This window comes from Sus scrofa, chromosome 14 (assembly GCF_054392235.1).
Source record: "Sus scrofa isolate SSC_HxYL_T2T_F1_AM1 chromosome 14, Sscrofa_HxYL_maternal_Yorkshire_Landrace_v2.0, whole genome shotgun sequence".
NCBI classification, from domain to species: Eukaryota; Metazoa; Chordata; class Mammalia; order Artiodactyla; family Suidae; genus Sus; species Sus scrofa.
Window position 1 is genome coordinate 118,510,098 of NC_139396.1, and position 23,479 is coordinate 118,533,576.

At 34.1% G+C, this 23,479-nt stretch overlaps 1 protein-coding gene across 34 annotated transcripts in view; it reads left to right on the forward strand.

Moving 5' to 3' along the window:
- Positions 1–23,479, forward strand: part of PCDH15 (protocadherin related 15) — a 1,617,506-nt gene that overhangs the window by 1,554,015 nt on the left and 40,012 nt on the right. For all 34 annotated transcript variants that reach the window (XR_014827612.1, XR_014827610.1, XR_014827605.1 and 31 more), the window contains 2 exons: positions 9,850–10,065; positions 20,191–20,279. Coding sequence is in view for 13 of the 34 variants with exons in the window: in XM_084996683.1 (XP_084852809.1) it covers positions 9,850–10,065; positions 20,191–20,279 (305 nt within the window). In the remaining 21 variants the exon portion in view is untranslated. The remainder of the gene's footprint in view (positions 1–9,849; positions 10,066–20,190; positions 20,280–23,479) is intronic.

Sequence of the window (23,479 nt, forward strand, 5' to 3'; positions counted from 1 at the left end):
GATATGGAAGCTATCATTATTTTCAAGCTGTTATTGAATTTAACAAATGAGACAAGAGAGCCTGAAATGAGGCAGCATCAGCTTGATAGATCATCACTGAACTGAGATATTCAGAGTAGAGCTCAGAGAGCTGGGAATAGAAAGGCAAGGAGTGACATAGAACAATTGAAGAGGCTCTGAGATTTTTACCTTAGTTCAAATTATAGATGCTGGTGCCCTTATAAGCAAAGAGAAGAAAGAAAGAGGAACAAATATTGTAGCTAGAAGATGGACTAGAGGGTGGGAGCTGAGAATAAGAAACTAAATTTTGTTTAGATTGAGTAAATGTAATATAACTAAGTAAGAACCAGAAAGTTAGAAATGATGAATGTTAATTCCCTTTGAACACTGAAGGATTTCAGATTCTTAGCTATAGAATTATTGCAAAAGTACAAATTTCTTGAATATTTTAATATAAGGAAGCTTCAGTAAAAATCAGTAACAGTCTTTGTCTCAAAATCAACTTTAAAAACTAGTTTCCTCTCTCTAATAGAAGGCTCAAACTCTGCATGTATTTTCTTTTGATAGTATGTCTGTTGAATAGAGCAAAATTTCTTTTTCATATGAATGAGAAGTTACAACAAATGATTTCAGTTCATTTCAAAGCATTGTTGAGAAATATATGATCATATTTTCTTAAGAAAAAATGATAAAAAGAACAAATTATTTTTGAGGTAATATTTATTTGCCAAAATATTTTATAAGAAAATTGAAATAAAAGAAATGCTTTATCACATAAATGCAAGACATCTTATTTTGAACTCCTATGCCTTCTATAATACAGAATATTTCAGTGTAACTAAAAAATAGTAAAAGGAATGTTTTGCGTATCTTCAGTTCAGTTCTTTTTTGAAGTTTTAAAATAGATATTATTGCATGATATTTGGCACCACTGTTTAAATTAGTAGTGAACTTGGTCAAATTCTAACTATAATACAATAATAATAAAATCCCTGAAAATTCAGTCATGTGTCCTTACACACCATTATTAAATTGTTGTTTCTTTATCAAGTTGTGATATACTCATTATAATATCTCTAAATTATATTAGACTTTTACTTAACTATAGTTAAGTAAATGATGAATGGGAATATTGAAATTAGAAATTATTTATTTTGGACTGTGGTCCCTTTTTGATATTCTTATTTAAAAAGCAAACACTAAGCTCTCTTATTTAAAATATTGAAAATATTTCTTTCCTCCCTTTTTTGTTTTTGCAGAAGTCTTAAATACCCTTATGAATAGATCAATCTACCTGACATTTTCCTTATTTATATTTTATTATATGTTGGACATATTGTCTTTAAGGGCTTTAAAATAAAGATTTTCTTTGTAGTTCCTAAAAGTACAAGAGCAAAGTTCAGGTAGTTTAAGAAGCCAAAGCTTTGTTCTTTTTGCCACTTGCATACACAACTTGACATACTGACATTAGTAGGTGGTAATGTGAGATTTGAGTATTTTTATGCCGACATTCTAAAATACTTTCACTCTATTTCAGAGAGTGAGCCTTCAGTGCTGTTAAATGTTAAAAAGGGTCTAACTGAGAAGCTAAAGTTAAAGTTAGCATTATTGGACTTTAATGGGCTTTGGAAGTTCTTTGGACATCGCTAATTATTCCACTAATATTTCTGCATCCATAGTATTCATTTAGGCAACAGAGGGGAACAGTTATTTAGGCTGTGAGAAAATTAATGGGCTCACCTACTCTCCTGTATTATAGAAGCAATTATTTGGTGATTTTCTCTTAATGTTGGGCACCTGTGTGCATTAAAATTTCCCGATGAGGTCTTAGAAATGTGTAAGTGGTTTCCTGTGTCTTTCATTTAAAAATATAATTACAGCAAGTATAATTATAATATTCATTTCTAACTTTCATTAAAAAAAAAAAAAAACAGCTGTAGACATAACTTTCCTGTTTTTTTCTAAGAGAAACTCACAAAAGTCAGTGAATCACATTTTCCAGGGTGACCTCTTCCAGACTATAATGGCTGTGTGGCTGTGTCAGGAACCCAGTATGTATCACAGCATATGGAAGTTCCCAGGCTAGGGGTTGAATCAGAGCTGCAGCTGAGACCTACGCCACAGCAACAGCAACATCAGATTCCTAACCCACTAAACGAGACCAAAGATCAAACCTGCATCCTCATGGATGCTAGCTGGGTTGTTTACCACTGAGCCATGACAGCAACGCCCTAAATTTTGGATTATAAAGATACTGATGAAATAAGTAAAGTAACATTGATTCTTTAGTAAATTTGATTCATTTAGAGTTTTCATGATAGATCAGTTTTCATTTTTAGCCCTTAGTTTGCCAAACTTGTTCTGATACCCCCTTATATGGAATCAATTTCTAATATTTATTTTTCCCCTTTCATAAAATATGTCTATGAATTTTTCCCAACTTTTAAGGACTCAGGTTATATTCATAATAGTTGATTCATAAACAAAACTAAACAAAAAACCTCATGGCTATTGTGCTCTGTTCAGGCTTGTTTTCACTAATGACATTTTAAGGAAACCATTTCCTTCCAGACTGGTTCTTAGCCACACAGAATTCATCAGACCTAACTTAGGCTGTCTTTCAGATCACTAATATTCTTGTCTCCTATGCTTAATCTTCCAACAATTTCTTGTATGAGCTTTTAATTCCAATTATTATTTTTTTTCATTTCCAGAAGATACTTTTTATTTATGTTCAACTATCCTCATTTTTATTTTAAAGATCTCTATTATTTACTGAAACATAGCCAACTTTTGCTTTACACTCTGCTAATTCACGTATTTAAAGCCTTTGTGGGTATGACTTTGGTTTTTTAATCTCAGACTCTTTTTTCAGGATATATGCGTCTTGCCCATTTTGAGAATTATTTTACTCTAATTTCTTCATCTTTGTTGGAACTTATTTGTTAAGAGTTTTTGAGGCATAGTTTGGAGGTAGCTTTTTTGAAAAAGCACTTGCTTCTCTGAGGAGGCTAGGCCATTATCAGTCAAAGATCAGTTTGTCAAATTCTCAGTTGTGGTTTTTCAGTTTATTCACATAGAGTTCAGAGCTATTGAATTTACACATTCGGAATATTATGGTTTATCTTTGAGTTGGTTGTGTGTGAATAAAGGCTCCAAACTCTGATGAGTGCTTGTATTAGTTATGGATTGAGTGTCAAGGAAGTTTGGGTTTTTTGTTTGTGAATCAACTGCATTTGACATCAAGGTTTAAACCAGGCAGTTTTCTTTTTGGTTTGGGGTTGTGGTAGCAGTGATGGCTGGAAAGAAGAAATGACTTTCTCATTCACCCTTAAAATGATAATTTAGCATTCTGGGGAGTGGAGTCTTACCAGACTCACTTCTTTGAATGCGCCTTGGGTCTTTCCTCCTATTCTCTGAGCCACTAAAGACCTTATAAATTAAGGTTTAGGTATACCTAGATCAGCTGACACTGTCGAAGAGAAAGTTCCATCAGTAGTAAGCTTTTTGTATTCTTGCTTCCACTTAGTTCTTGACCTGCATTTTTATTATTTTCTTCCTATCTCCTTGATATGTCTAGGAAAAGTTCTCAAGATGTTTTATGTAGAATTTAATGTTGTTTTCACTACGATTTTAATACTGGTACTTACTCTGACATATTTAATGTAGTCATTATGGTATGGGGTTTAAAATGAGATCTGCATAACTCTGCTATCAATTGTCTTTGTGATTATGAGTCAGTTACTAATTTCTCTGTGCTTCCCTCTCTTCACCTACAAAATAATAACAATAAAAGTTACTCAATGGAAAGGATGTCATAAGACAATGTATGAAAAGTATTTTACATAGCCCCTAGAAAATTGTAATTGTTCAATAAATGTTAGCTTATAGCAGCAGCAATAGCATTATACAAATAGTATAAATGGACTTTGTGATTTAAAGAGCACTTGACTGGCTGTTGATCTGAGACTGACCTAGTCTCAATCACTGACTTTAGTAGCTTCAATGGCATGATAGGGCAGAATTCTAGCTGTGGTTAAGTGACAATTGTGAAGTAAGAAATTGGAGACAGTTATAGTAGAAAAACGTTCTGAGCAATTTGTGAAAAAAAGGATATGGAAGTTTGGGGAATAGTGTCAGAAATGAGTATAGAGTAAAAGAAAAGTCTCATTTTATTTTAATGAGAGGCATAGATGTCTTGCAATCTGTAGAGGTTAGGGTTTAAAAAAGAGAGGTAAATAGAGCTGATGAAGCATTAAATGTGGAGGATATGGGAGGAATTTAGATCAAAGCAAAAATGCCTTCAATGGGAGAAAAGAGAGGCAGCTGCTTCTCTGAGATTTGAAGAAAAAAGGTAAGTGTTAAGTTCAGCCAATATAGGTACTATTTAAATTATAGAATGAGAAGTTGAGAGATTTCACACTTGATATCCTCAGTTTTTGTGTAAATTATGGCTTCTTCACTTCTGAGAGAGGCTCTGAAAAAAACATGTGATTTGAATGAAAGGCTGAACTTTTGGACTGTAGAGAACTCACACATATAGCAAAGATTTTCCAAATAAACCAAAGGCAAGTTGAACTCAGAGACCATGGACTTATGGTACCACTGATCTGGATGATTATTCAGTCTCCTTCATCACTTTTCAGTCACCCAGCAATAGGCTGGTGGTTAAGTTGATTCATGAGGAGAAAGTTCCAGGTGTTGCGGAAGGACGACAAAATGAGATCACTCTGACCACTGTGAGATCTGTGATAGAGATGGAAGTGACATTAGCATGGAAGGAATGAAAGATTACAAGAGCAAAGTACATGTATCTTGAGCTTATAAGAAAAAAATTTTATTGATGCACTGTTTTAAAAGGGCTACAATCCTATGATAATATGTCTGAAGTAATAAGTTTAAATTGATTTTGTGCTTAAATTTGCATATTCTCTGGTAAATTTCATAATATTGAAAAAAGTTTAAATTTTTGAATACCATGATAATTTAGATAATTATAATAGTTATTATGCTGAACTTAGCAATACCATATATATGTATATATGTATTTCTTGAAATAATATTTGTTGATCAACATTCTTCTCATTTTAGGGAATTCCTATTATGGCTCAATAGTAATGAACCCAACTAGTATCCATGAGGATGTGGGTTCAATCCCTGGCCTCGTTGAGTGGGTTAAGGATCCAGCGTTGCAGAATCTGGCATTGCTATTACTGCAGCATAGGCCAGCAGCTACAGCTCAAATTTGACCCCTAGCCTGGGAACTTCCATATGCCACAGCCATGGCCCTAAAAAAAAGGGCCGCACCTGGGCATGTGGAAGTTCCCAGGCTAGGGGTTGAATGAATAAGGAAAATTGAAATTCCATAGTGATTAATGTTTTAAAATCATGGCTGTCTTTTGAGTTCACCTCTCTCCAAAACACAAAACAAAAAAAAAAAAATCAAAAAGTAAATTTAAAATTGGTAAAAGTTGAAGGCAAATAGGTACACTCTGTTCTGAAACTCACTTTTCACATCATCTTGAACCAGACATAAAATTGTACTCTAATTATGTTATTAGTACTTTTGTTGTGACTTATCATGTATTTAAATATATGACATCTTAAAATTGATTTCATAAGAAAATAATTTGTTTACTGTGTATAATTGTCATGTATATACTTGACACCTGTCAGAGTCACTTCTTATATAGTTGACCCTTGAATAACACAAGGGTTAGGGACACTGAAGCCCAGTACAGTTGAAAATCTACATGCAACTTTATACTTGTCACTCCTGCTTGGCGGTTCAGCATGGGCAGATTCAACCAACCAAAATCCTGTAGTACTGTAGTATAGTATTTTTTGAAAAAAATTGACGTAAAAGTGACCCTCCACAATTCAAATCCATTTTGTGCAAGGGTCAACTGCATATAGATTTTGGTCTTAAATCATTGTTGAAAACTGAATAGACTTAAAAGTTAAACTTGAAAATTCTTTAAACTGATCACAAGGAGTTCACATCATGGCTCAGTGGAAACCTGACCAGTATCCATGAGGATGTGGATTCTATTCCCTGGCCCCACTCAGTGGGTTAAGGATCCAGTGTTGCTGTGAGCTGTGGTGTAGGCCCTGGCAGCTATAGCTCTAATTTGACCCTCCCCTAGTCTGGGAACTTCCATATGCCACAGGTACAGCCCTTAAAAAGACTAAATAAATAAACAAACAAACCACAAGTAGAGTACTTATTGGAATTTTTATTATTCACTGTTTAACTTACTAGTTTCAATTATACTTGAGAGAGGAGGAGAATTGGTTCAAAGAATGCTAATGATCTTGGCAACTATCCTCACAAGTATTTTCTGAAATGAGAAATTTTCAGATTCCCAAGAGGACCAAGCCTATTCAAAGAAAGAGTAATTTAAAGTAGAGTCCTTACTGACAATATACATTTCATAGTAGAGTTTTATATATTAAAAAAAAAAGAAGAAAAAGAAAAACCTCAATAGAAGGAGATTCAGATATAGAGAATAATCCAGTGATTTTCAGTGGGGAGAGAGAAGAATGGGGTAGGAGAAAAAAAGGGGGGATTTAAGGAATTATAGAAAATCATCAGTATAAAGCTTTTGAAAACTATAAAGCACTATAGAATTTAAAGAATCTTTCATTCAGTTCTTTAAAAAGTCCAGTAAATATGATTTTTTTAAAACTTGTGCCTCATTTTTGACAATTGGCACCAAATGTAAGAAGGAAAATCATTTAAAACAGCTATTTCTGATTTACCCAGGCTTTTGGATTAAATGGTTGTTTCAGGAAAGTTCTGTTAAAAAACACCTTAATATGTTTAGGTAAAATATGGCACTTTGTGGTTATAATAACTTATATATTAGGAATATTGCAAAGTGAAATTACGTATTTATTAAAATTGAAAGTTAAGTTATCATCCAAGTTGGTCTAAGGTGTGAATTCCGGGCTGACAGATATGTACAGATTTATTAGCATTTAAAAAAACAGATGCAGGAGTTCCCGTCGTGGCTCAGTGGTTAACGAATCCGACCGGGAACCGTGAGGTTGCGGGTTCGATTCCTGGCCTTGCTCAGTGGGTTGAGGATCTGGCGTTGCCGTGAGCTGTGGTGTAGGTTGCAGATGTGGCTCGGATCCCGCGTTGCTGTGGCTCTGGCTTAGGCCAGTGGCTACAGCTCCGATTCAACTCCCATATGCCATGGGAGTGGCACAAGAAATGGCAAAGAGACCCAAAAAAATTGAAAGTTAATTGGTAAGAATTGTGCAAAGAACCTTAATATACCAAGCAATTATGATGATTTTATCATAACTGCCTTTTCTTTTCTAAATGTGATTATATTTTGTGATGTATGTTGTTACAGGATTTACTTTAAAGTATTAAATTTTAAATCTCACAACAAAAAACTGTGTAAAAGAAGACAGACAGAAAACAGACCATATATAATAATCCCCTCAATATAAAGTTTAAAAATAGGCATAACTAATAAATGGTGTTAGAAATTAAGATATTGCTATCTCTGGGGAACTAGATATGGCTGGAAGGACTTCTGGGATGCTTGTAATGTTTTATTTCTCAATGCAAGTACTGGTCCATTGGATGTGTATATTTTGCAAATTTTTATTAAGTTGTGTATTTATAATTTGTACATTTTTTTTTGCTAGTCTTTATGCCTCATTAAAGTTTGCATTAATGGTAAAAAGTGTATTTCAGGGAAATACTCATGTTAAGCATAAGTTAGAGTATAATTTTCAACTAAATCTTTGATTCAGCATGTCTCAAATTTGCACATAGTATGCAAAAGAGGTATCTGATTATTTAATTCAACCTCTGATTTTAATTTTATTTGGAAATGTGTTTTTTATGTCTTATCCTATACTTTGTTAAGTGAATAAAAACCCGGGTTTAAAACTTAAAAATAAACACTTTGTTAACAATTTTTCTTTCTCTTTGTTTTCTAAAGTGGTAATGTGACCTATCTTGGAATCTAATTACTATTCCTCTAATGCAAAAATGCAACTCTGCTATTGTGTAAAACATACAGAGCATTTAAAGAGAATGAGATGGTAGTTTGAGCTTGTCCTATTCTAAAGATGAGAATTTTAACCAACAAAATTCAAGAAATATTTTATCCTGAAGAAAAATATCTGGATTTCTTACTTTAGGTTACCTTGTCTAACAGAGTTATCTTGAAATGTTTTAAGTGGTAAAGCACATGCATGGAATTTAAAGCTTAGAGATTCAAGCTCATGCTGAATCTTTAACGCATATTTGCTATTATTTACTATTATTGTCATCACTTATAGCCCAACTTTACCACTTTGTAGTCTTTGGCTATTTAAATTTAATTAAAATTTGGAGTTCCCTTGTGGCACAGCAGGTTAAGTCTGGTGTTGTCACTGCAAAGGCCCATGTCACTGCTATGCCTCAGGTTCAATCCCTGGCCCAGGAATTTCCATATGCCATGGGTGTGGCCAAAAGAAAAAAGTTAAAATTTTAGTCCTTAGTCATACTAACCTCATTTCAAGTGTTCAGCAGTCATATTGGACAGAAGACACTGAGACAATTTCCATTATCATAGAAATTTCTGTCAGACAGAACTCATTTATGTAATTAGAATTATATGTTCCTCAGAGAGTTTTATCATTTTCTTTTGTTTTTAGGGCCACACCCAGGGCATAGGGAAGTTCCCAGGCTAATGGTTGAATCAGAGCTATAGCAACTGGCCTATGACACAGTCACAGCAACACAGGATCCAAGCTGCATCTATGACCTACACCACAGCTCACCACAGTGCCGGATCTTTAACCCACTAAATGAGGTCAGGGATCAAACCTACATGCCCATGGATACTAGTCGGGTTAATTGCTGTTGAACCACAACAGGAACTCTGAAAGTTTTAATTTTATTAAACAAAATTATATTTGTAGACTTCTTAGCATTGCAATGATAAATTATAAATGCACATATATATGTATATATCTTTAGTAGAAATAAAAATGACCAGATAATTAAACATAGGATTAAAATGTAAAAGTTCCATATAGCCTTGTGAAATTCATTAAGTATCTTTCCTCTTTCAAATATTTCACTATGACATAATTCTTAAATTGGCATTCTGAAAATTTTTCCTGAAGTAGAATCTATAGAGTCAGGCTAATATTATGTTCACAGCTTTATTTTAAAAGGTTTTCTAAGCAACTATTCCTTTTTAAATTCTAAATGTGAAGAAATCTTAACATGCAGATCATAGGTACAATTAGGATATAAGCTAGGAAAAAAGGAAGCTAGGCTTGCCATTCTAACCCTCTTTAATTATGATATGGCATTAACTAATTAGGATCTCTTTATAGCTCTCTAGATTTATTCTTTAAAAGCTCTGAATACTGTCATATTGCCTTTTGAAATATTTTAATGCATTACTTTATTTTCCCCCTTTAGGAAATAGAAACACAATCACCTGCTATGCCTATTACACAGGGCAGTGGTTAGGGAAACTACCAATCCCATCCTTAAACCAATTTGGATCACAGCCTAGAGTCAAACCCATCAAACATGCCAATCAAAACACTAGGTTCATCAACTGGACTGTGTTAGTGTCTATGCTCTTTGTATTCACAGTTCAGCAGTCATTATCCTAATAACAGCCATGCAACCATGTATATGTACACAGTTTATAAATCTATATAATAATATAATAAAACTTAGAAACACATAAGTTGAGAAAGCCTTTATTCTATGATTATTACACAAGAAACATCAATCTTACACACAGAAATAATCAAGATTGGTTTTTTCCCTGCTTATTTATAACCTGTTTTTTGTTTTTGTTTTTGTTTTTCTCCTAGGCTACTGATAAAGATACCGGCAATTATAGTGCCATGGCATACAGACTCATAATCCCACCAATTAAAGAGGGAAAAGAAGGATTTGTGGTGGAAACATACACAGGGCTTATCAAAACAGCTATGCTCTTCCATAATATGAGGAGATCTTACTTCAAGTTTCAAGTCATCGCAACTGACGACTATGGGAAGGGACTGAGTGGCAAAGCAGATGTGCTTGTGAGTAGATAAAACTTCAGATAAGGGGGAGCATGCAGAACTAGTCATGGGTCAGTGTTTTAATTCCTAAGACTTTTAAGTATTTTAAATAGGATTTCTAAAACATGCATGTGATTAATTTTCAACCAGGTTGTTAATATTTATAGTTTAGAATATTAAAAAATACAGCTTTAAAAAAAAAAAAAAAGGAATTCCTACTCTAGTGCAGTTAGTTAATGATCCGGCTTGTCTCTTTGGAGGCACTGGTTCAACCCCGTCGCCAATGCAATGGGTTAAGGATCCGGCATTGCTACAGCTGTGGCATAGGTTAGAGCTCTGGCTCAGATTCAATCCCTGGCCTGGGAATTTATATATACCGAGGATGTGGCAAAAAAAAAAAAAAATACAGCTTTATGGTTGTTTATTTTTTTGACTTTTCAGAAATACAGCATAATGTTTTTATATATGATTGTGACAAGTATGTCTTAAGCGTTGGATTTCTGTTTGGTCTGCAGATCTCATTTTTAAAATAAAATTGGCTAGAGCTACTTAAATTTTAAAATGCTTCACAGAGTTGTACTATAGAAATTAAAATGTATGAAAATTTTATTACTGCTTAAATTACTGTTAACCTTTTTGTAATTAAGAAAACAAAAGGAAATGTTTTGGAGCAAATTTATGTTTCAGGAGATGAGATTTCCTTATTATACCAAAATTTCCACTGATGACATTTGACTAAGCTATATTTAGCTCCAGTCAATAACACATTTCTACTCTTTTCTTAGGTTGTATACAAGCTCATTTTTAGATTATTCCCAAGGGTAATCTGATATTGCCATTTATTCAAAACCTTCAATACCAAAGTCTATCCTACAGAATTGCTACCAACTTTGGAATTGTCAATTATTTGAACTTCTCTCTGATGAAGCTAGTACAAGTTATAAGCATCATTAGATTGGAAATACTTGTCACATAAAGACAGAATCAAGTATAATTCTTTTGCTTGTTACAAATTACTAATCTTCAATTTGCAGTGTTCTCCTCATTTAGTTGTTGGGACAAGATTAATCTTCCAGTAGATACATCAATGACCAAGTTTTTCTTCTTAGAAAATGGTGAGGACCAATCACCATGATTATGGCAGATATGAAGGCCAGAGCATTCTCATTTATAAGAGTAAAGCTGCAACAGAATACACAAAGGGGAGTTCCCGTCGTGGCGCAGTGGTTAATGAATCCGACTAGGAACCATGAGGTTGCGGGTTCGGTCCCTGCCCTTGCTCAGTGGGTTAATGATCTGGCATTGCCGTGAGCTGTGGTGTTGGTTGCAGACGCGGCTCGGATCCCACGTTGCTGCGGCTCTGGTGTAGGCCAGTGGCTACAGCTCCGATTGGACCCCTAGCCTGGGAACCTCCATATGCCGCAGGAGCGGCCAAAGAAATAGCAAAAAAAAAAAAAAAAAAAGAATACACAAAGGCCAGTCTAAGCCCCAAAGGTGTTTATATATTAAGGTTGACATTAATTTTTGATCAAATTAATATCAACATTAATATATAAACAGCCCCAAGGCTGTTTATGTATTAAGGTTGACATACATTTTGTATCATATTTGATCAAATTAGCCTTATATAAAATAATGTCATTTCTCTTCTGTTATTTAACATATATACACATTGTGCTTTAAAGCTAAAATGTAACTAAAATATTACAAGAACATAAACTATAACTCTATGTTATTTATGTAATATGTGCATAAGCAATGTAAAGTTTATAGTTTTCTTACTTGGACTCTATAAACTTTTGTGTGGAAATTTAAATGTATACCTTTATCCAAAATATATTTAGAAAGGAAGATTCGATTCCAAGTAAACATAAGGTGATGTATTTATAAATCACAATATGTATACACAGAAACCTTCCTAGCAAAATGATCCTTATGATAAAATCTACAATCCTTTCAGTTAAAGGAGGGGAGACATGGAGAGAAATAAGACTTATGTGGAGGGAACAACCTGTGCCAGAACCTAGAAGGAAGGGAGATCATGACAGTTCTGAACAACTGAGCGATATTAACTGAGCTTGGAAGAGTTGGGGAGAGAAAATCAATGAGTGACAGCTAGGGGTAGAAGCAGGTGGCCCATATAAAAAGCATAGGCTATATTACAAATATTAGAACTTTTTCCTAAAAGAATGGAAAATCATTGAAAAGAGTTGAGTGAAAGTGAATGAAGATACAATTTTTAATTTAGATATGACCTTCTTGCTGAAAGCAAATCTGGTTCTCCTTTGAGGATGCTACTCTACTGCTGCCTTCTCAAGCAGTAGCTTTTGATTGTATTACTTCCTGTTTTTGTGGGTTGCAGTTTTCATACTACCCACTATCAGAGGAGAGTCCTCAGTGTACAACATTGCTGCTTCTAGACCCTCCCTCCTTCCTAATTCTCATTGTCTGTCACTCACTGCCTCACTTTATTGCTGTGAGGTCCCCAACCTTGGGTCAATTCCCACAATATCTCAAGGAGTTTGGCTCCTAGGTTACTATCACTTTCTCCAAAAATCCTCCTCTCCTAAGTTTTGGCATTATCATTATACGCAAAGATGTTTCTCCAGTGTCCTGAACTCACAGTTCCTTGAATGCCTTTCCTCCAATGGCTTTACCCTCCATCCTATTGGAGTCACTTAGATCCAGTTATTTTTGCCATTACCACTTATTGCAACTCCTCTATAACCTTCATGGCAAACATCCCACTCTTTGACCATCATATTGAATGTGTTCAGCTAACCCCAGCACTCTTTTATCTCTACCATGACTTTCAAACTATTTTCTGCTTATCCTTCTATATTTTCACCCTCTTCTACCCCTCATATTTTCTCTTTCCTACTTGCCAGATTATAGTGCATTGTCAATTATTATAAATGGTCAACCACATAAAAACTCAACTTCCTTGCCCTCTCTCTGTATATCACACTCATTTGGAAAAAAAATAAAAATAAAAAAATAACTCTTAGTTAATTCCAACTTTCTCCTTTCTCCAGACCTATACTCATGCCAAATGCCTGCAAAAACATATACAATTATATAGTTATTCTTGCTCTAAATTAACTATGAAAGCCCCCCTCTCCATGAGTTCTGATGTGGTCCAGTGACCAAACTGTTATTTCCTGCTCCATTCACATCCTTCTTCTCCTAGAAGAGCTCCTCTCTAACGATCCTCCAGCATCTCCTCATCCTCACTATTGTCTTGTTAGCTGGCCTCCTATTTCACAGAAAGATCAAATTAAAGCATTTAGAAAGATACTTCTACAAATCCCACCACTAAATCCACCTACCTACCAGTAGTTGCATTAACATTTTTTGTCTTATTTCCTGTTCATTTAGATGAATTCTCAATGCTTTTATCTGGAGCCATTGCCTCTGTTTGTGGAGCAGATCCAGTTCTGCTCATCAGCACTAGGATACTGTTTCAGCAGTTCTCCTACTTCTTTTATACATTGTTAATATCACGGTTTCCCCCTCTTTGTTTCATTATTCCCCTAACTATACTATTTTTCCTATCTTCAAAAAATAATAAAAAATCCTCTGGATCTACTTCTCTTTCTAGCTACCACTACATTTCTGTGTCACTCTTTCCAGAAAAAATTTGTTAGAGCTGACTCTAATTTCTCAATTTTTAATATCTAAAACCCTCTTGAAGCAAAATACTTTTTCCAACATTCATCCAAAACTGCTTGTGCCAACATCATCAAGGGCTTTTGCTTATTAAATGTACTGGTAATTTCAGTCTTCCTCTTATTGGAACCATGAGCAACATTTGATTGATAATTACATTTCCTAGGCTTTCAGGCCACCATTTTCTCTTGTTTATCTCTGATCTCACTATTCATCCTTCTTAGTCTCTTTCCTTGGTTCATTTTTTTCTCCTGAGCTTTTAGTCGATGTTTCTTAGATTTTACTTTGCCATCTTCACTCACTGATTCAGTAAATTCATCCAGTCCAGCAACTTTAGACTATCACCTATGTATTAAATATAATTTTTTATTAAACTAATTTTTCTAATTTTATACTAAAAAAATCTCAAATTTATACCTTCACCCCAAAGCTCATTCTTGCACAGCAAATTCATACATCCAAATATACATGCATCAGTTACACTTAAATATCCACTAAAGTAATGTTTCCTAAACTGAACTTATCTTTCTCATCTCTTCCACCTATAGTCTCCTCAGTTTTACTTGTTGACCAAATCAACTTTGTATTCCTTAGGCTAAAATTTTCTTAATTCCTTTCTCTATTCAACCACACATTTAATTCCTTGGTATATGCACACATATGTAATATAACATACATATGTTACTCGTATGTGTTACCTACACATTTTTCAATACTTCTGCTATTACAACTTGATTGCACAACCATCATAGTTCACACGTATCACTGCACAAGCTCACTAACTTGTCTCACGCTTCCACTCTTGCCCTGCTAAAGTCTGGTTTTAATATAGCATTCAAAGTGATATCTTAAAATGTGTTTCAGGTCTTGTTATTTCTCTGCTCAGTACTTTCTAATGTCACTGAATTCTTTCAGAGAAATTCTTAAGTCATTATAGAATAGTATAAGGGCCTTGGTAATCTGGCCTCCAACGGTCTCATTTTCTACTCTTCTCCCTTTGAGTACTTCAAACTCAATATTGGCCAATTTGGTGTTCCTTGAATAGCCAGAAATGCTCTCACTTTAGACATTTTGCAGTTGCTCCATCTTGCAGGCTCTTTCCCCAAATGTGTTCAGGACTAGCTCCTTTATCTTCCCTAAATATTTGTAAAAGTGCATTTCATAGTGAAGCCTGCTCAAAACATCCTAGTTCATATTGCAACATATTGTGTAACTTTGTACCTCTTTATTGTTTTCTTTTTTCAATGGACTTAGTTATGTTTTTCCCCCCTTAAAAAACTCCATGAGGACAGGTTTTTAAAATAAATTTATTTATCTGAATTCCTGATGCATTTCAAGCACCTAGAATAATTTCTGTCATATAGTGAGTACTAAGTGCGTACATAATAAATGGTCCCTTTTCTTACAATGTAGTTAGCAGTTCTAGAAGTGTTGTGCATGAAACTGAGTGTCCCTTAAGTCATTTCAGGGTTCATGAGGTCAAAAGTCTTTTCATAAGGATACTAGGACAGTATTTGCCTTTTTACCATGGTACATTTACACTGCTGCTGCCATTGTATCCTTCATAGCCATATGTAAACAGAAAAATAAAAGCCCATTTCAACTAAGAATGACCTTACTTAAGTATTATAACATTAATTTTAACAAATGTCTACTTTTGACTAAACCCTTTTTCTCCAATATTTCTGTAATGAGATAAGAAATAGCACTTCTGATATATAGGGAAGTATCATGGTTGTCTCAGGGAAAAGCTCTATGCAAGCTGCTTTTATCAAGGAATAACTTTTTATTTGAAAAAATAAGAGATAAAATATGGATATTCAGACTTGAATATTTGATAGGCACTTACACAAAAAGGAATGAGGTGAGACTGTCAATTCAAGAAAAACAGCTGACAGTATTTGTTGCTAATGATAACATTCAAGCCTTCAAGCACAAATTAGAATATTGGGAAGCATGCATTCACCACCATGAACTTGACAGCTTCCCATTACTCAAAGACTTTTCAGATGAGATGACTGGTCATATTAAAGAATGTGATTTTTTTTATCTTGATATTGTGTAATGAAATGTGTCAACATTTGAAAAATCTGCAATATTCAGTGAACCTATATTTTCCAAATGACCAATGCAAGATGTTAAAAAATATTCATAGGTAAGAGATACATTCAAAGTGCAATATAGGTAAATATATTTTACTGTAACTAAATATGGTTTTAGCTTTCACATTGAAACTAACCTTGAAGAAAATACCCTTTGGGTTTTGATAGAGACTAAATTATTTTTAAAAGACTGCTAAGATACCTCTTCCTTTTCAATTAAAGTAAGATTGCATCAGAGATCAATTAGGGTAGACAGTGACCAGTCCAAGCAAGAAATGGTGTGGTTCTCTGGAACTTCACTGTCCAATATATTAGATATTTGCCATGTGTGCCTTCTGGGCACTTGAAATGTGGCTAGGTTGCATTGAGATATACTGTGTAAAATGCATACTGGACTTTAAAGACTTAGCATGAAAAAAAAAGTAAAACATCTCTTTAATAATTTGCTTTAGATTGATTACATGTTGATGTTGGAATGATAATATATCAAATGTATTGTTGCAAATTAATTTTCACTATTTTTATCTTCCTATTGTGGCTACCAGGAATTTTAATATTATATTCCTGGGATATTTTTGTGCCTCACATTATATTTCTCTTGGAATACACTATCTAAACTACACGAGAATGGATGGGAGGAAAAAAAGGAGTTACAAGAGGTTTATGAGAAAGAATTAAAAGGATTTATAAATAATAAAATATGTAAATTAGTAACCTCTGTTTTAGGAATTGTGTGCTACACGAATCTATTTGATCGTATTTAGTAATTTTAATCCATTACAAAGCTCAATCCCAAAAATAATATAAACAATTTTTTAGAAATACTTTATTTGGGAATTTCCATCATGGCTCAGTGGTAAGGAACCCGACTAGTATCCATAGGATGTGGGTTCAATCCCTGGCCTCGCTCAGTGGTTTAAGAATCCGGCATTGCCGTGAGCTGTGGTGTAGGTCACAGTTGTGCTCAGATCTGCCATGGCTGAGGCTGGGGCTGGGGCTGGGGCTGGGGCTGGCAGCAGTAGCTCTGATTTGACCCCTAGCCTGCAGATTTCCACATGCCCTGAGTGCAGCCCTAAAAAGCAAAAAAAAAAAAAAAAAAAAAAAAAAAAAACAACTTTTATTAGTAATCAAGGCATAAAGAATCAAATGAAGCAGTAGCAGTTTTAAAGCAGAATTTTTAAGTGTTTAGTATATTTCTGAAAGTATTTGCATAAAGGCTATCCTAGGAAAGTAACATAAATGAAATGTAGTAATTTTAAGCATATAAATATCTTTGATATAGGTGGTAGAAGAAACCAATGATTCAGGGATGTAGAATAATTTTTAAAAATCAAAATAAACTATAATAGCTTATTCTATTCAATTGCATTGTCAAAGTATGTACATTTTACATAAATAATATGTCAGTACTTTAAGGAGGTTTGAAATTTTTTAAGTAATTATTTATAGACAATTTTGAGTCAACTACTTTTGGAGTTAAGTGCAATCTGACTTTTTTTATCAGAATTAGAAATACGCTATTTTTTAAGAGTACAGAAGTTTATTTTCAAAATAATTGAGATCAAAAAATATTTTTTATAAAAGTATAAGCTTAATATGTATATATTTCAGAGGACCTTAAATCTTATTCCATTTTGTTTAACAAATTAAAAATTCCCTTTGAAGTAATGTATCCTTCTGAATAAAGAAAAACTACTATTAGCCCTTTAAAGGCAAATGCTAGAGTTACTTTTATCTGTAAGACCAAATATTGCTTCTAAATAGAGTTCCTAGCGCATGAATTAATTGCATTCCAACAGCTTACTTAGAAATCGACTTCTAAAACTCAGAACTTATTTATATAAAGGGAAATTCTGTCATTTCCCTGTACCACATATAACTAGCATTCTAGTTTCTCATTGATCTTCAGTTGGTAAAAATCTTAAAGCCATGTGTATAAATACCTAGATGTTTCATCATGTAACAGAAAACTCCAAAATTTCAATGGTTTACACTAACAATTTTTATTTTTCTATCACATTGCCCAACAATAAGAGCATTTATGGTTGGGTGGTATTCTTGACAGCTCTCGTACAAATGGAGCTTCAGGGACTTGGTTTTCCTTCCATCCTGTGTCTTTGCCCTTCTTTGTGGCTTCTTTATTCAGATAGAGATTGGGAAAAAAAGAAGAGGTTCATACATGGGATAAATTTAAGAATATCTTTTTTTTCCTTTCCACTAACTTTCCATTGATCAGAACTCCATGATATGGCTCCAAGCAGACAACAAAGGAAGCTGAGAAATCTACTCTTGTTGAGATAACAGTCCAGAATTACCATTTATCCCAGGCTATTTGCTTTTGAACAGATTTTTTTTTTTTTTCTTTTTTGACTGCTCCACAGCGTATGGAAGTTCCCAGGCCAGGGATCAGATCTGAGCCACAGTTGCAACCTACACCATGCTGCAGCAACACTGGATCCTTAACTCACTGTACCAGACTGGGCATCAAACCTGCATCCCAGCTCTCCAGAGATGCTGATGATCCCATTATGGCACAGGGAGAACTCCTGACCAGATTTTTTTTTAACCTTCCCTCATCTAATGATGAAAGAATGGGGAAATGAAAAAGATAAGGAACAAAGAAAGAAAAAAAAGAAAGATATGGAGGGAAGGAAGGAAGGAAACACAGTTACATGTGAGAGTCTCATTTACATTTTTCTAGAGATTTTTACCACATATTTTTACTACTAAAAACTAAAACAAAAAAACAGGAAATAAACAAAAAACAATAACGAAAGATTTTAAATATGATTTCCGTCTTTTTTTTAATTCAGGACTAATACAAATTAAAAAAAAGACAGTTACACAGAATTGTAATAATCTCTTTTCTAATGAACTTGGGTTTTTTTTTGTGTGTGAAAACATACTGAAGATTCATCTACATGTTTAAAGAAAATTTAAACAGTTGATCCCAAATGCCTATAATGAGTTAAAAATACAGGGTTTGAACTGCCAATGTCAGCTCTTTGCACATAGGTGGTAATAAGGCAGTACCTGGGTTAATATAGTCAGCACACATGAATTATTAGGCTCACACAATGGTTTGAAAGATTTCAAATTAGTTTTTAATATTTCACATAATATTTCCTTTCCCCCAAAACAGAAAACTCCAGCAAATCTGGACCTATTTTCCCACATGCCAGTATTCACTATAGCTGAGTAGTAGCTGACCTCTTATGTCTTATGAAGCTTATGTCTCTGATTTGTCCCAGTTCTATTTCTCTCTATTATTTGAGACATTGGGCTCCTTCACTTACTTAGGTTACCTGCCTGGTCCCTGAAGATATTTGAGTTTGTGACTCCTGATAGGGCATCTATAGGCAGAACTTGGAGCCTGTATCAAAATATAATTACTCCCTGGTATAAGTTATATGAAGATATATAGTGCTAAATATACCTCATCCAGAGTATTCAATTCATGGTCCTGGTGCATATGCATTTACACAATTTTAATCATGTGTAATATATGCATGGGGCAGTGTTTAATTTGACTTTATATCTTCTAAGTCTGTATTGGGTAATAGTAAAGAGTATATGCTCTGGAGCTTGTGCTTAATTGGACCCATTATTAATATCTCTTTTTTATTAGTTTTTATATTTAAAAACTGGAATAAATAACAGTGATCATTAGAATTGCATGATTTAAAGCCTGTAGAGTATTGAGAAAACCAGGAAGTGGTACATTGTGAGCAGAGAACAAACACTATTGGTTTTCTTCCATTTTTCTAAATAATGATATAGAAGGAACTCTGTAAATATTACATGAAAGAATGGATTCATAAGCACAATTAAATTAGCTTATTTCAGCCCATCTGTAAGTTTGTATGTATATATATATATATATATATATCTGGCACAAACATAAAGTTGGCTAAAGCAGACATGAATTCTATATATGGTGATCACGTGGAATGAATTATTCTAACTATTCATATCCCAGATTCTTAGTCACAATGAAAAATCATCTTCTGGGGTTTATAAGCTCTAGCAGCTGGGTTTTCTACTTTCCTGGGTGTTCTTAAATAACCCAATTAAAAAACATACAAAAACACCTCCTACACTTTTGTGAAAACTAGGAAAACAAGCAAACACAAAACCAACAAAAGTCAAAGTCACTTAGAGTTCTATCACCTCGAGGTAAACAACTATTCTGTCCTTCTCAACCTGCTCCCACATCTAGTAGAAATTGTGTAGTTAGAAATATCCTTTATCCCTAGTTTTCTCAATGGGACACACCGTGTCAATGCATTTTACAGAAGAAAAAAAAATGTTACTTTTTGATGATAAGAATGTTAATGGGTAAGAGCCACATGAATCCTGTTTTTCCTTCTTTCAGGTCTCTGTGGTCAATCAGCTGGATATGCAAGTCATCGTTTCTAATGTACCTCCTACTCTAGTGGAAAAAAAGATAGAAGATCTTACAGAGTAATGGTTTTGCTTACTTATATATTTATTTTCAAATGGCTATAGCTTTTATTAAATTGGGTCATTTTAATTGTTACCATGTTCAGACTAAACATGGATTTTAAAACATCTGAAAAATAATTCAGCTCACTCTTTTACTGAGATTGGAAGCTTCATTTGAAATATGTGAAGATTCTAAGAGAATCTTCAAATAGGAATGAAAATTAGATTGAGAAGATCTTATTATTCAGAATGCTTAGATTGATGGGTCAACATAACCTCAAAATGCTGCATGTGAGGAATAAATCATAACTTCATGATTTGAGTGTATATCTTGATTTTGTGGCCCCAGATTATTCAAAAAGCTCATTATCTCACCAATCCAGCTAGGCCAGGGAATGCTGCTTCTCAAATAGTGGGTCTAGATGCTAAAGCTTCTTCTTTTTAAAAACTAAGTTGACTGATTTTAAACAACATATGTTTTAATATATATGCCGTGCCCCTCTGCCTTTTGAACAGTTTACACAAAACCTGGCTGAACATGTTCTGTATTGTTGACTCAAAGTTATGATTATGAATCCACAGTTCTCTAATACTCTAAATGTTATCTAGAATTATTATAATGCCTTTACTATCTTACTCTTAACTATCCCAACTTAGTCTACCATGATTTAATAATTTTATAGTAGTGTTTACTAGTTATTCTTTGTCTTCTATTGAGCTAATGTTGACAGATGCCAATTACTGTCATTTTGCCTCTTTCTAACAAAGTATCTCACACTTCCCAGTTACCAGAAGAATTTCAGGTAGTCAAATAGCTAACCTCTTAGTAATTATGTGTCAAATAAAATACAATAGTCACTGATTAAGGCACAAATGACTCTCCTATAATGAAAGCATATATGCTTTGCAACAATTATTTCTTGATGCTTTCCAAAACTGAATTTTTGGGTATCACATAAAATGTCCTGTGAAAGAGGTGATTATCAACATTTAAGCATGGAATAGCAATCACACAGTGTCTTGTTTATTCTGCAAAAGTGGTTTATCTATGCTTAACCTTTACTAAAATAATAGCTGATTAAAATTAGAATTATGCCCAACTGTCTCTTAGCTGCTTTAATGCCACCTATTGAAGCAGGCCTTCTCTGATCACACTAGCCAAAAGAGATGACACTCTTTTCAACCTCTAACCCTTTGTTCTGCTTTTGTTCAAAGGATTATCTAATGTTTATGTTATGTATCAATTTAAGCTTCATAGGGATAGAAAATCTACTTTTCACTATTATAATTCCAGCTATATAGTAGGCATTTGATGCATTTTAATGACTGAAAGTTTTATACAAGCAAAATCATGATGCCCTCTTCTTCATAGTAAGACAACATTTATGAAAACTGAAAAAAGTGGCACCATAAAAATATAAGTTCATAGCAGTTACATGATTTATTCCTCTTACATGGATGTGAAGACATGAAAGAAAAAAATCAGGCATCTTCCAAGCCTTGAGAGAAATGTATCATTCTGAAAGGAACTTTGACTTTATATAATATTGGTTTTGAAACATGAGCTTGGGCAAATAATTTAATCTTCCCCATATTCAGTTTCGCCATTTGTTGACCAGAGCTGATAAAACTGCTATGATAGAATTGTTGTGAGAACTAAATAATAGAAGCTATCTAGGACACTGGAAATTGTGAACATTCAGTGAATAACAGACATTCTATACAAATGATGTTAGTGACCCAAAGTCAATAGGGTAAGGCAGAGAGATACCAGAGTTTTTATATGTTCTAGTGTAGTAGTTTAGTAGTGAAACTCAGATTGTGGATTCAATCAAACAAGTTTGTTTTTTTTGTTTGTTTGTTTTTGTCTTTTTGCCATTTCTAGGGCTGCTCCCACGGCACATGGAGGTTCCCAGACTAGGGATCTAATCAGAGCTGTAGCCATTGGCCTACACCAGGGCCACAGCAACGTGGGATCCGAGCCGCGTCTGCAACCTACACCACAGCTCATGGCAAGGCTGGATCCTTAACCCACTGAGGAAGGCCAGGGATCGAACCCACAACCTCATGGTTCCTAGTTGGATTTGTTAACCACTGAGCCACAACAGGAACTCCTCAAACAAACAAGTTTTAATCGTACTATAATTGGATGATCTCTGGGAAAGATATTTAGCACTAAGGGCCACATTTTTTCATCTTCAAAACTGGAATAAGGATGGCAATCCTGTATTGCTTTTTTTGTTATTAATAGAATTAAATATAAATTTGCTCGTGCAATAAGCATAGCAGGCAAATGCAGGATTCCTTCTTATAGATTTTTTTGTATAATGTGTGTTTTTAATCTGAGATTCTTAGGCACAAAAATTTTAGATTCCTTTAAAAAAATGAACTTGATTTTTTAGAGCAGTTTTCCTCACTAGCCACATCTTGCATCAGAGTGGCACATTTGTTACAATCAATGAACCTACATTGACACCTCATAATCATTCCAAATCCATAGACTACTCTATGGTTCGCTCTTGGTGTTGTACATTCTGTGGTTTGGGAGACCAGGTAACCAGTCATGCATCTATATAGCAGCAATGCAGGATAGAGATCAGAGTGGCTTAGATGGATGGTAGGGGTGGACATAGGGAGGGATTAAGTTAAGGGTATATTTTTGAAAGTACAGCCTATAGAACTTAAGGATTGGACATATGAGAAAAGTTAAGAAACAATAATGACTCTTGGGTGTTGAGTCTGAGCAAATGAAAAAAATCAAAATAATATTTTGCCATACTTAAACATTGAAGAATTTGATAAAATTATACATGTGAAAGTAATGGTAATGTAATCTTGGAAAGGACTGATTTTATTTGGCCATACTTAATTACATTTATTCACATCAATATATGCCCTGGATGTCAGCTCCCTCTTTCACCATCATCCTGCTGATTTCCCAACTTGGTAATATATTAAAATCCCATTATCTCCTCCCCACAGGCATTTTCTTAGCCTTACATTAAGATTATTTTCTTCTGTCTCATTTTTTCCATGTGAACTGAATATGGTGCTATCCTATCAAACCAATGAAAACCTGTTAAAAAAAAAAAAAAGATAAGTCCAGCTGGGACATATGAAATATATCATTGTACTGAGAGTTTATTTAGCTGTGGAGTCCTTCTTATCTGCTCTGTTCTAAATTGAATTGCTGTATTCCCAATCACATGCCAATTTTT